The sequence below is a fragment of the Erpetoichthys calabaricus genome, chromosome 4 (genome assembly GCF_900747795.2).
Source record: "Erpetoichthys calabaricus chromosome 4, fErpCal1.3, whole genome shotgun sequence".
NCBI classification, from domain to species: Eukaryota; Metazoa; Chordata; class Cladistia; order Polypteriformes; family Polypteridae; genus Erpetoichthys; species Erpetoichthys calabaricus.
In genome coordinates, this window is record NC_041397.2 from 124677917 (window position 1) to 124692087 (window position 14171).

Below are 14171 nucleotides of genomic sequence, written 5' to 3' on the forward strand. Positions count from 1 at the left end.
CTCTCCACCCATTCCACGCGGCCTGCACTCTCTTTTTCACTTCTCTTTCACAATCCCCATTACTCTCTACTGTTGATCCCAAGTATTTAAACTCATCCACCTTCACCAACTCTACTCCCTGCATCCTCACCATTCCACAGACCTCCCTCTCATTTACACACATGTATTATGTCTTGTTCTTACTGACTTTCATTCCTCTCCTCTCCAGAGCATATCTTCACCTTTCCAGGGTCTCCGCAACCTGTTCCCTACTATCGCTACAGATCACAATGTCATCAGCAAACATCATAGTCCACGGGGACTCCTGTCTAATCTCGTCTGTCAACCTGTCCATCACCATTGCAAATAAGAAAGGGCTCAGAGCCAATCCCTGATGTAATCCCATCTCCACCTTGAATGCATCCATCACTCCTACCTCAGACTTCACCACTGTCACACTTTCTTCGTACATATCCTGTACAACTCTTACATACTTCTCTGCCACTTCTGACTTCCTCATACAATACCACAGCTCCTCTCAAGGCACCCTGTCATATGCTTTCTCCAGGTCCACAAAGATGCAATACAACTCCTTCTGGCCTTCTCTATACTTCTCCATCAACATCCTCAGAGCAAACATCGCATCTGTGGTGCTCTTTCTTGGCATGAGACCATACTGCTGCTCACTAATCATCACATCACTTCTTAACCTAGCTTCCACTACTCTTTCCCATAACTTCATGCTGTGGCTCATCAATTTTATCCTCCTGTAGTTACTACAGTCCTACACATCCCCCTTATTCTTAAATATCGGCACCAGTACACTTCTTCTCCAATCCTCAGGCATCCTCTCACTTTCCAAGATTCCATTAAGCAATCTGGTTAAAAAGTCCATTGCCAGCTCTCCTAAACACCTCCATGCTTCTACAGGTATGCCATCTGGACCAACGTCCTTTCCATTTTTCATCCTCTTCATAGCTGCCCTTACTTCCTCCTTGCTAATCCGTTTCACTTCCTGATTCACTATCTTCACATCATCCAACCTTCTCTCTCTCTCGTTCTCTTCATTCATCAGACTCTCAAACTACTCTTTCCATCTGCTCAACACACTCTCCTCGCTTGTGAGTATGTTTCCATCTTTATCCTTTATCACCCTAACCTGCTGCACATCTTTCCCAGCTCAGTCCCTCAGTCTAGCCAAGCAGTACAGGTCCTTTTCTCCCTTCTTAGTGTCCAACCTCTCATATAACTCCTCATATGCCTTTTCTTTAGCCTTCGCTACCTCTCTCTTCATCTTGCGCCTTATCACCTTGTACTCTTGTCTACTTTCCACATCTCTCTGACTATCCCACTTCTTCTTTGCCATCCTCTTCCTCTGTATACTCTCCTGTACTTCCCCATTGCACCACCAGGTTTCCTTTTCCTCCTTTCTCTGTCCAGATGTCACACCAAGCACCCATCTTGCTGTCACCCTTACTACATCTGCTGTAGTTGCCCAACTGTCTGGTAACTCTTCACTGCAATCCAGTGCCTGTCTCGCCTCCTCCCTAAACTCAACCCTGCAGTCTTCCTTTTTCAACTTACACCATTTGATCCTTGGCTCTGCCCTCACTGTCTTCCTCTTCTTGATCTCCAACGTTATCCTACAGACCACCATCCTATGCTGCTTAACTACACTTTCCCCTGCCACCACTTTGCAGTCTTCAATCTTCAGATTGACTCTTCTGCATAGGATGTAATCCACCTGTGTGCATCTTCCTCCACTCTTGTACGTCACCCTATGTTCCTCCCTCTTCTTAAAATATGTATTCACCACAGTCATGTCCATCCTTTTGGCATAATCCACTATCCTCTGACATTCTTCATTCCTCTCCTTGACACCATACCTACCCATCACCTTCTCGTCTCCTCTGTTCACTTCACCAACACGTCTATTGAAATCCGCTCCAATCACCACTTTCTGTCCCTTGGGTACACTGTTCATCACTTCATCCAACACACTCCAAAAATCTTCTTTCTCATCCATCGAACACCCAACATTCATCATCACACCTTCATTTTCCAGCTCCATAATCATTAATCTGTCTGACACTCTTTCACCTCCAAAACACTCTTGACATACTGTTCCTTCAGAATAACCCCTACCCCATTTCTCCTCCCATCCACACCATGATAGAACCATTTGAATCCACCTCCAATCCACCTGGCCTTACTCCCCTTCCATTTAGTTTCTTGCACGCACAATATATCAACCTTCCTTCTCTCTATCATGTCTGCTAACTCTCTCCCCTTACCAGTCATACTGCCAACATTCAAAGTTCCTACCCTCAGTTCCACTCTCTTTACCTTCCTCCTCATCTCCTCTGTCCGGACACATCTCCCCCCTCTTCTTCTCCTTCTTTGGCCAACAGTAGCCCAATTTATGCCAGCACCCTGTTGACTAACAGTACTGGTGACGGTCGTTGTTAACCCGGGGCTCGACTGATCTGGTATGAAAATTTGTATTGTTGTCTGCATATTGATTTGGCAAAATTTTACACCGGATGCCCTTCCTGATGTAACCCTCCCCATTTATGCAGGCTTGGGACTGGCACGAAGAAACACATTGGCTTGTGCATCCCCTGTGGCTGGATTGTGTGAGATGAAGTGTGTTTTGCCTTATTGTCTTGTTATATAATGAAGTGCTGCCCAATAAGTCTGGAGGTGTATTCTTCTTCAAAGGCTGACCAAATGTTTTTGTACTCTTCATAAATCATTCTGCTGCTACCTTCATTACTGTAGTTAAATCACCAAAAATGATGAATTAGTCAGGTCAACAGGATGCCATGAATACGCAAGCCATGATATCACTGCCACCATGCTTCCCAGATGAAATGGTATGCATTCAGAATGGCATTACTTGGGTAGATGTTTATTTCACTTGCTCATCACACTTATTTCCAGAACACTACTCTGTCCCTTCTGTTTTTGCTTTAAATGTTTGTACTTTTATAACTATGCTGTGAATTTCTTCTGTGAAATGCACATTATGATGCCTTCACTAGTACACATTACTAAAACATCTATGACTGCAGCAACTGTTATTTCAGAATTTATTTATTTTTGGTTACTTTGTTATACTTTTTCCATCATAAACTGATAACTTGTTTGATTGTTGTCTAAGCAGTTCTCATCTTTATCATGGCAAGAGAAATTATTGATTTTATTGCGATAATGGTTCTGAATTTTCCATGTTTGCTTTTTTACTACAGACAGTACTCTAATCTTCACTCTAGTATACAGCCTTTAGCAAAGGCCAAACAGAAAAACTGAACTTCCAAGCTCCTTTATCTATGTACACAAACAGTACAATAGGAAACAAGTGAACAATCACGAAAGAACTGACATGCAGCTATCAAAAAAAGATGCAAGAAGTATAAATGCACAGAATTACATACAGTGTACTATACAGTATATATATATATATATATATATATATATAATATATATATATACACATACATACACATACATATTATGCTTTATTCTCATATCTATCTTATGTCAAATATATATAGTTGGAATAGTAATTGTGACTTCATTGTCCCGATATCTAGATGGCACTCTCTGCCAGTTCTACATACATACTGTACCTACAGTCTATGAATCTTCTTCATATTTTCCAACTTCTATGTTAAGTACACTGTATGAATGTGTGTATGAAATAGAGATGATTAAAATACGACTCAACAAAATATTATCAGTCAAAAATGGTTAAGAATGTGGTGACTTGTATGTAATCTGTCTTTCATTGCCTCTGTGATGTAGTTCCTACAAGGCTTCGGACGATTTAATTAATGAGCCACTACAGGATACCGTCCATGCTTTTCTCCTCTCTCGTGACGCTATCATTTTTCCAATTGGTTTCTATCACATATAAATGTATGACGATGGCTCTTCGTAACCTACAATAGCGTTCGATCTACCATGCACCATTCTGATAACACCTCCTTTTGACAGCCACTCTCGTGTTCTGCGCGTTATGAAGTTCATCTGCCAGCGCGGACCACCCCTACGTATTTGCTGTGACGTCACATCCGTGTATGTCCGCGCTACTCGCCTGTCACCTGCAGGGATACAAGCTTTAAAACCGTCGCTTATTGTCACCGGCAGTCAATTGATGGGAAAATGGCGGCGCACAGAGGAGGTAGGATGTGATTTCTGTTTTATTTACGTGTGGAATGACAGCCGTCCGGCGGTTAATTCTCGTAGGTTACTGGCTCAGACCAGCATCCTGTAAAAGCAAATTCGTAGACTGGTTAGTTAACCTAAAAGTATATACTTTCTTACTGGTTACATTTTCATTTTCCCTTCCGGCCCATGTACATATTACATGAAAACAATTTCTACGTCACTTGGATGACTGTGTTTTTTTATAACGTTGCACAATAAACAATTATTAACTGTTGTTGGAAAATTACCATCGCGTACATCATTGCTACAATATGTATTTGTGTAAACTGTGATTTTTATCTTGTTTCATGACCGCAGAGGGACTTGCAGCTATGTAAACCAGTATATTAAGCGTGCAGACCAATAGCAAATGCACAGTATCCAAGACTGTGAACGTAGAGTAATACATTACAAACAAATACATGATTTGTGCTGTGTTTGCCCTGTCATCGTTAAAGACCGCAACGAAAACGTTTTGATCGATCAGATGACATCAAGCATTTATGCTGTCAATAAAAGCAGCATACTTGAGAGAAAAAAACATGCTGCACTAGTAATGGACAGTGCCGAATCCATTTCCAAATTTGCATTGTCAAGTTGAGAATTGATCCAAGTATTGACGCCTTTTATTCTTGGCCAGGAGATCACATATAATCAAATATGAACGCTTTAACTTGTGCAGTCTATAATCATACAAGGTGCAAGAAGTGCCGAGCTGTGGAAAACATCCTGCATTGTGCCTATTCCAAAGAAGACTGGTGCAACTTCCCCTAATGACAACAGAACTTGAAAGAATTACCTGTAACAACATCAGGAAAACCAAGGACCTGGTTGTTGACTTTCACAGCACCAAACAGCCTCTTTGTCTGGCTACTACTTACTATTCAGGGAGTGAAAGAACTTGGGGATCCACATCAATGACAGGTTTGACTGGCCTTCTAACTGAAAGGAACTATATAAGAGGGTAGAGCAGGCTTGAATTTTCTTGTGAAACTGCACTCCTTCAATGTGGGTAGTGACATCCTTCACATATTCTACATCTCCATGATGGCCAGTGCGATTTTCAATGATGTAATATGCTGTGCTGGTAACATCACTTCAAGAGGGGCCCACTGAATCAACAAGCTAATTAAATGGGCAGGCTCAGTTATGGGATGCACTCTGGACACCCTGGAGCTAGTTACAAGAGATAAAATGAAAGCAAAACTGAGTGCCATTATGAACGATTCTGGACGTCTTCGCCCTGACACACTAACACTGAGAACTTTCAGCCAGCAGCTTGTTCAGCAGAAGTATATGAAGATACTCTATTGGGGCTCCATTATACATTCTACAATGCGACTATGACTGCAGAATCAAGTTTTTCTTTCTTGTGCAGTTTCTTTATTTTTCTTTCTTTTTACTCATTCTTATGTATATTTGAGAGGGGTTTGTTGTTTGTCATAGTATAAAAATATCATTTATTTATTGAGCTTCTCTATAACATATTTGGTAGAAGTGTTTTTGTTCATTACTTCTCAAGTCACCAAGACATCTTTAGGCTTTTCCAAAGATTTGGTGCTCCTTGCTAAAAAAAACTGTGATCAAACCTCTATCCTTGCTTAAGCTTTATGTAGTGTGAAACAAGAATTAGCTATTTAACTCTCAGTTAGCTACATACATATTAAATTAAGGGGCTTTGTTTTAGTAATGATTAAAGCCAATGTTACCTAAAGCATAAAAGGATGTGTAAGTAAGCACATTTTGTTTGAGACGTTATATTGATATAGCCCTTTTTGTATTTTCTATTTCCCTGTTTAGTAGTTATGAAACAACTTTTTTTAATTGCTCTCTTATTATGAATATTTCTAAACTTGCATCCATGCATCTTCTAGAGACAACATAAAGTAAGTTTTCAGGTCATGGGGTGTCGGAGCATTCAGCACTACTGCAGGGATGTTTCCCACAAGCACACCCATATTCACTGATACAGGGCTAGTTTGAAATTGGTAATCAACAAAAGATTCTCTTTTTTTAAATTTTTGTTTATTTAAAATAATTTCATTACTGAAATTTCAATATGTTTTTCTTCTAGTAGTTTTCTAATAAGTTAAAATTGTCTTTTTTTTCCAACATAAAGAACAGGATAGTGATGAAGACTCTTATGAAGTTGTAGATATCACTGATTATGCAAGAAGGCATCAGTGGTGGAGCCGTGTTTTTGGGAACAACTCTGGACCTATAGCAGAGAAGTACTCGGTCACAACACAACTAATGATGGGTGGAGTAACTGGCTGGTATGTATAGCATGTAAACTGTTCAAAATAATGAAGTTTGAATCAATTTTACATGCTGTTCTGTACAAACCATGCACATGAAAAATTAAATGGTTTGCAGCTCTGAGAAGGAGCTAAAAGTGATAGGCAGATTTCTAGAGGATAGACAACACAGATCACTTTATTGATGATTGATTATTCAAACCTGAGATTCTCAAGTTAAGTCCTGGGGCTTTGCTCCAACTAGTTTGACAATTAGTCCTTCTTAGTTTTAAACAATACAGTATCATTGTTTAAGCTGATGTCACATTACTTGTGGTTGTTGGTATATCAGACTTGCCACCTGCTATTGCTGATCTTGTTGTTGGACCATGTCAGTTTATACTGTAAATTGCTGGTCAGGTCATATTTAGCAGCTACATGGAAAACTTCTAGCACAGTCATGCTTGCTCCACTTGTGACCACCAATAACATGCTGCCTGTTAGAGTTTGTGCTGTATGAAGGGTTAACAGGTACTGAATGTTTAGTCATAATCTTTGCCCTTTTTCCTATTCTCTTTTCTGTTGTGGTACATAAAACACGAGACATCAGACAGTTGAGCTTCTTTTCAGTTTGTGAATTCCAAAACACATGTATTCCTTATTCCTCATTGCTGCATTATGTAAATCGCACTTTCATATGACTATTCATTGGTTGTTAGCTGTCGTGTACCCAGAGGTTGCACCTACAAATTAAGCAAAGTCAAATCTATTTGATTTTGTTGGAGTGAGCTGGGACTAGTTGGATTGAGTTGCTGGGCTTTTCACATTATGTGACTGCCTCTGACTTGCTAGATTATGTAAATGAGGGTATCACTGAAAATAACTGGAAATGTTGTCTAATGTGGCTTTTAGTTAGCTGGCCTTTTTTGTTCTTATTCTGTGTTTAAAAATGAGTATCTGTGTAAGGTTTTCATTTATAAGAGAAAGATAAAGTTTATTTGCCATAACATTACGTGCTTACATTTTTTGTCCTTTTTAACTCACTTTGTCTATTTCATTGTCAATTTATGTTCATTAATAAGTAATGACTTAAGTAATCAGAACATTAAAAAAAAAAAAAAGTGCAGCATGTGAGAACAAAAATCTTAAAAATCAAACTCACTTTGTCTATTTCATTGTCAATTTATGTTCATTAATAAGTAATGACTTAAGTAATCAGAACATTAAAAAAAAAAAAAGTGCAGCATGTGAGAACAAAAATCTTAAAAATCAACATAAACATACTAATTTATGATTTCTTAAACAAATACTCCATTTCTATATTAATTTAAGAACTGCAGTCTATAATTTCTTGATTAAATCAATAAAGGTAAAATCTGTGAACAAAAATCATAGTTAATTAAAGTAGCAGTGAAATTAAACACATAAGTGGACTAGAACAAAACCTTGCAGTTAAGGAATCCCTTGAGACCTAAATCAATACTCCACTAAAAAGTTATATATTTTTTAATATGTTAGTTATTCCTTGTAGTATGTGGTGCTGGTCAAGAAAAAAATCTAATCTCATTTATTCATGCAGAATTCAAATAAAGTTTCTGGTGTAAGAGGTTTCTGTAGATACCAATGCAGGACAACAGCAAACCATATCAAAACATCCATGAAAAAAATCTCACGCTACTTGTGCCACATATTCACATATTGTGAATTTCCCATTGGGATTAATAAAGTATCTATCTATCTATCTATCTATCTATCTATCTATCTATCTATCTATCTATCTATCTATCTATCTATCTATCTATCTATCTATCTCACATGTTGAGTCATTTAATTGTACACTCATCATCTCCCAAACACATGTATTTTTATAAAATATTGGTAAATGAACCACTTCCGTGAAATGCTGTATGAGCAAAAATGAAACACACTCAAATTTATTCATTAACAATTTCAGTTTAGCAGCATAAAAGTAAGTACTTCCTACTTTAAATCAGGATTTGGGGGTGTCCTGAATAATCAACGTTGCAGCTCTCACTAGGAAATGTTGTTGAGAAGATGGGATGAGTTGAAATGGGTAATCGGTTTACTGTATTCAAGTAACTAGATTGAAAATTGCGAAATAGTGTAATGCAAACAGTGTATGGATGATAGTCCCAGCAGAAAGAGTCAAAGGTGTTAATGGTTTGGGAGTATTTTACCTTAAAACAAAAGGCTATACTTTGCTGGCACTGTTACACTAAATTAGCGTATCATAACAGAACAACTGCTATGCAGACAACATCTTAGTTTCTCCCAGGACTCACCTGATGCCACAAGGTGAGCTATGGCTGTGGATATCTGCAGACTCCAGATACTTTTTTGCTATACACTTGTGTTATTGTGGCATTTCCCTCAATTTACTCATGTTCGTTACCAGATTGCTCTACACTCTCACTTTAAGATTAACCACACACATAGATATACACATACACACAGACCCTAACCACAAAAGTGAAAGATAATTATTGGTAAACTACCAAGATTTAAATTTTAATAAATAGGCTATATTAACATTATTTGCTAAATATACAGTACATACAGAATAGTGGAAAGCTAAAGCTTTTATCAAGTGGCATATTAATTTAAGCATAAATAATGTACATCATTATTCATTTCAGTTTAGCATTAGATTAGCAATGCATCATAACAGCGCATGTTTTGTGATTTTCTTTGTATGATTTTAGGTCCACAAACTAAACCGGCAATTTATTTATAGCATAGAAAACAAGCTTATGTTGTTTCAGGATTGTGTGATCTCTGATGTGTAGTTCCTACTTGAACACGTGGGCAGAATCAAAATGTGTGACGTCCTAGGAAATATGGCTGCATACTTGCATACTGCATTCTTTTGGGCTGTAGTTGGGTATGAGTTATTTGATTGGAGAGTAATGCCTGTTGCTTTGATTTTAAAAAGAAAAAACAAAAAAAAACAAGCAGTGGAAAGCTAAAGCTGATCTGTGCCTAATCACAAAACATCAAAATGAAACACAAAAGTATAAAACTTCCTCTTTTTATCCATATTCACCTGTTCTTCTTCCACATCTCAAAGACATTCAGGTTTGGTTATCTGAGCACTGTTAAACTAGCCCTTTACAAATTTATGTGTCCGAGATTGTTCTTTTCTCGCACCCAATGATTGCAAAGGTAACAGCTCCTTGTTACCCTGAACTGGACATACCAAGTAGAAAATGGATTAATGGACAACTCTAGCCATTTCTAATACTTACACATAACATTATTTATAAAGCAAGTCATCTCACTATCATGTCTAATGTCCTAATTTGTCTACAAAACACTACAAGTTAAAACAGTTGGAAATCAGAGGTGACTGGCTATAACATCACACTGTCAAAGCATACACAAATAGTGTGTTTTTACTTATTAAATTGCACCAAAATTGGATACAGTTGGCAATAATGAGAGCCTTTTCAACTGAATTGAAAGAGCAGTGGGATTTTCACTCTTAATTGTTAAACTGTGCATTACAGCAGGCATGTCAAACTCACTACCATTTGTGGGCCGCTTCGACTGCCATACGTGCTTCAGCGGGCCACACTATAACAAATACTATTTATACAAAGTTACTGTAGCTTTCTTTCCAATACTGAAAACTTTAAAAAATGTAACGCTTAAAGTTTAAAGAAAAGCAATTTATTTCCATACAATCTCTGTACAACAGCGTACAATTAGAGTCTTAGCCTCTTAGCTAGGTCCTCATATAGGAGTCTTACAGTCTGAGATCTATTTCTTTTGTCCCGACACTTTGCATCTCTTGTTAGTAACCAGTTCGTCAATATCAGGCTTGAAATCTTGTGCAGCTGCAACTTTTATGAAGGATGAAAGGTGCTCGACAGTAAGTCTTGAGCGATGTGGAGTTTTGGTAGCTTTCATTAACAAAAACAACTGCTCACAAGGAAAGTGCTTCCAAACATAGGCAGTACTCTCGATGCCAGCTTATGGATTTGCACATACGAGGGTGGGAGGTAAGCATACAAGCCTGGCACACCAACTTTGTTGTATTTTGCCTTCAGAATAGAATCTGACTGCAGTTCAATCAATTCCATTTGGATATTCTCAGGCGCATTCTCAACATTCTAAGAGTATGGTGACGTAAATAGTGCAAAGTCCTGTTCGTGTGAACTGAAATCACGAAAACGCTCACTGAATTCATTGCTCAGTAATTCAAGTTGGAAAACAAATCCTCCAAAAATCAAATTGTCATTTGAATGCTTAAGACCCTGACATGTAGGAAAATGGACAAGATTCTCATTTCTTAATTGATGTGTCCACAGACGAAGCTTGCCTTGGAAGCTTTTCACATCATCATACATTGTAGTTACAAGTCTTTGTTTTCCTTGTAACTTCAGATTCAAGTCATACAAATGTCCAGTCAAATCCACAGCAAATGCCAAGTCCTGCACCCACATGTCGTCATTCAGGAAACTTCCATCTTTTTCTTTCATCTATAGAAACAATGCTATTTCTTCTCACAGCAGGAAGAACCTCTTCAGTACTTTGTGACAAGATAACCAATGTACCTCCGTATAATAAGGAGTGGTGTTAAATTCACTTCCTACATCCTCCAGTAATGAAGTAAACTGTCCATGATGTAGTCCATATGCACGAATTAAGTTGACTGTTTGTGTAACTGGTTTAAGGACTTCGTCTAGTTTCAAAACCTTCAAACACAACGATTGTTGGTGGATTAATGCAGTAGAAGTGAGCAAACTTGCAATCAGGCTCTTTCTTATGTATTTTTAACAACAGCCTCTCACCTACATTGTTAGTGTGTCCCACCATTGTAGCAGCCCCATCTGTTCCCAAACAAACAAGCTTTTCCATAGGCAGAGTGTACTGAGAAAGAACTTCTTCAACCTTGTTGAAAATGTCCTCGCTGGTAGTCGTGTCATGCAAGGGAACAAGTTCCAACAACTCCTCTGTAATTTTTAAGTTTGTGTCACAAGCTCTTATAAATATAGCAAGCTGTGCAATGTCTGTTACATCCGTCAACTCATCAATGGCGATCGAAAAGCACTCTAATTCAATTGACTTATTTCAAAACTGTTCCTTCAAGTTGCCGGCCATGTCATCAATTCTATCAGCAACTGTATTCCGTGTTAGTGATATATCTTTGAAAGCCTTTACTTTTTCAGGACATACAATCTCTGCTGCTGTCACAGTGCACTGCTTAATGAAATCTCCCTCAGTATACAGTTTAGCATTGCTCGCAATAAGTTCAGCCAGTGCATAACTCGCTTTAACACAAGCCATGCCTTCTTTATGCACCTTGAAGAAAAGTGTCTGCTGTTTAATTAGATTACTTTTCATTTCTCACAGTTTATCTTCTCGCAATTTTCCCTTGTATTTGTCATGAGTTTCACAGTGGGTTTCGTAGTGCCATTTAATATTGTATTCTTTTGGTACAGCAGTGACATTATTGCAAATCAGACAATGAATTTTGTAATTTCTTGTCATACAAAAATATAGCAGTTCCCATTTCTCTTGAAAGATACGATGCTCATCTTGTAGCTTTCTTTTCACCTTGGTCAAGGTCATTGTACCCTTCATACTGCAATGCAAATATTTCATTTTAAATTAAATGACAAAGACATAGGCCTATCAATTTACGCATGTTTGGCATTGTGCAGCTCAAAATTTTACTTTACTAAGTTTACTTCAAAGTTTATATTGTAAAATAAGCCGATATGCAAAAAGCCCCCTGACCTATACTAATTTTACAAACTCAAAATCACAAAAATTTGTTAATAAACAACTCACCAACTTCTCGCGTCCACTTCAGATCTTCAGCCATGCTCTGCACTAACTGTTTGTTACAATACTAGCACAAAATTACATAAAACTAGAGCAAAAAAACATGAAAATATGTGAGCTATTACTACTCGTGATGGTCAGTTCTGCCCAGTGGCCAGTTTCGGCAGCCCAGCCAGAAGTGTAGTCTGCCAGGCTGCTGCAGCCTAGCACTTCAGTTGCGACATCGAGCCTTATTAACTTTAGTCAAGGCTCGTTGGTGGGGGATGGGGGCAGTGTCATGCCTAGGGTATCAAGAAGCTGACGCTGCAGCTGAAACTATACTAACAGATGACGTTTCCGGTACCGTAATGCCATGGGAAAACACACTTTTGTCAGAAGGCGGAAGTAAGAAAAGTCAATAAGTAACGCCGAAGATGCAGAATGATTCAATCACAAACGATAGTAATCATTTTGTACAAGTTTAGTGCTAACTAGGATCTGTTATGCGGGCCGCACAGATTTCTGTTGTGGGCCGCGTGTTTGACATGCCTGCATTACATACAACCTCATGCGGAAATTCAAGCCTAGGTCTTTGTAATCATTCCTTCCAGTTGTGATTGTCTTCCTTGCTTTTATAGGCAAATTAAGTGAGTGGAAAGATTGTACTCAAAGAAAATACTTGTAAACCTAATTACATATCTTGATAGAGACAGTACACCTTGACACCACATTGCAGTTCCTATTACAGAATACAATCTGTAAATCTATATCATATTGTAAACCATTCCTCCATTTTTTTGTTTTACTTCTTTCATTACAGGTTTATATTAGACTGATGTTTGTCCAGAAACATAGGGAAGCATACCTTTTGTCTTACACATGATAGCAACTACTTCATTTAAAATTACATTGTATATTTTTTAGGCCTGGGAAAGTTAATGCATTAATATTTGCAATTAATGTGGCCTGTTTAATGCATTGAAAAATATTGTTACAGCCAGGGCCGGCAAAAAGGCAAACACCTCAGGCAGTGCTTTGGTCAGGGCAGCATTTTCATGTGATTATTATTATTTTTTGTAACATTACACAACAATAATAGAAAAAAGTTAAATGTGAACATAAAGAATTACATACACATTTAGTAACATATTTATATACTTTAAAAATTTAGAGAAATTAAATTTATTTAAAAGTTTCAAATTACAACACCAGTAGTAAGGTACTCATATTCTCTTCTTTGATTTATACATACCAACATAGATGCAGGGGAGTGGGAGGAATGGGGGGTTTATGGAAGTCCTGGAGAAATAGTAAAGAAAAGTAGTGAAGGTAAAAATTACGCTGTCCCTTTCATGTCATGTTTCTGTGAGAAGATGAATCAATGTCATATCACATATGTGCAAAATGCTTTCTTTGAGTGGCACTAAAACCAAAATAAGTCTCTAGTACCTCTGCATGTAACTCCTTGGTCTGCCAGGTAGCCTACAGTGGTTACTGTCCTAATATAATGACAAAATTCTATGAAACAGTGCAGTAAAGATTATCCCTACCCATTATTCCAGTTTGCAGTCTATCCATTTATCCATTATCCAACCTGCTATATCCCAACTACAGGGTCATGGGGGTCTGCTGGAGCCAATCCCAGCCAACACAGGGCGCAAGGCAGGAAACAGACCCTGGGCAGGGCGCCAGCCCACCGCAGGGCACACACACGCACCCACACACCAAGCACACACTAGGGACAATTTAGAGTCGCCAATGCACCTAACCTGCATGTCTTTGGACTGTGGGAGGGAAACCGGAGCACCCGGAGGAAAACCCACACAGACACGGGGAGAACATGCATATTCCATGCAGGGAGGACCCGGGAAGTGAACCCAGGTTTCCTAACTGCGAGGAAGCAGCGCCACTGTGCCACCCCTCCAGTTTGCAGTATCTTTGCTAATTTACACA

At 38.4% G+C, this 14171-nt stretch overlaps 1 protein-coding gene across 2 annotated transcripts in view; it reads left to right on the forward strand.

Moving 5' to 3' along the window:
- The first annotated feature begins 3967 nt into the window (after positions 1–3967).
- fundc1 (FUN14 domain containing 1) overlaps positions 3968–14171 on the forward strand; it is a 28806-nt gene continuing 18602 nt past the window's right edge. The window contains exons 1-2 of one of the 2 annotated variants that reach the window (XM_051926137.1): positions 3968–4165; positions 6316–6467. In XM_051926137.1, coding sequence (XP_051782097.1) covers positions 4001–4165; positions 6316–6467 — 317 coding nt within the window. In that variant the 5' untranslated portion in view covers positions 3968–4000. Of the gene's footprint in view, positions 4166–6310; positions 6468–14171 lie in introns of both variants that reach the window. The other variant, XM_028799759.2, reaches the window with a different exon arrangement.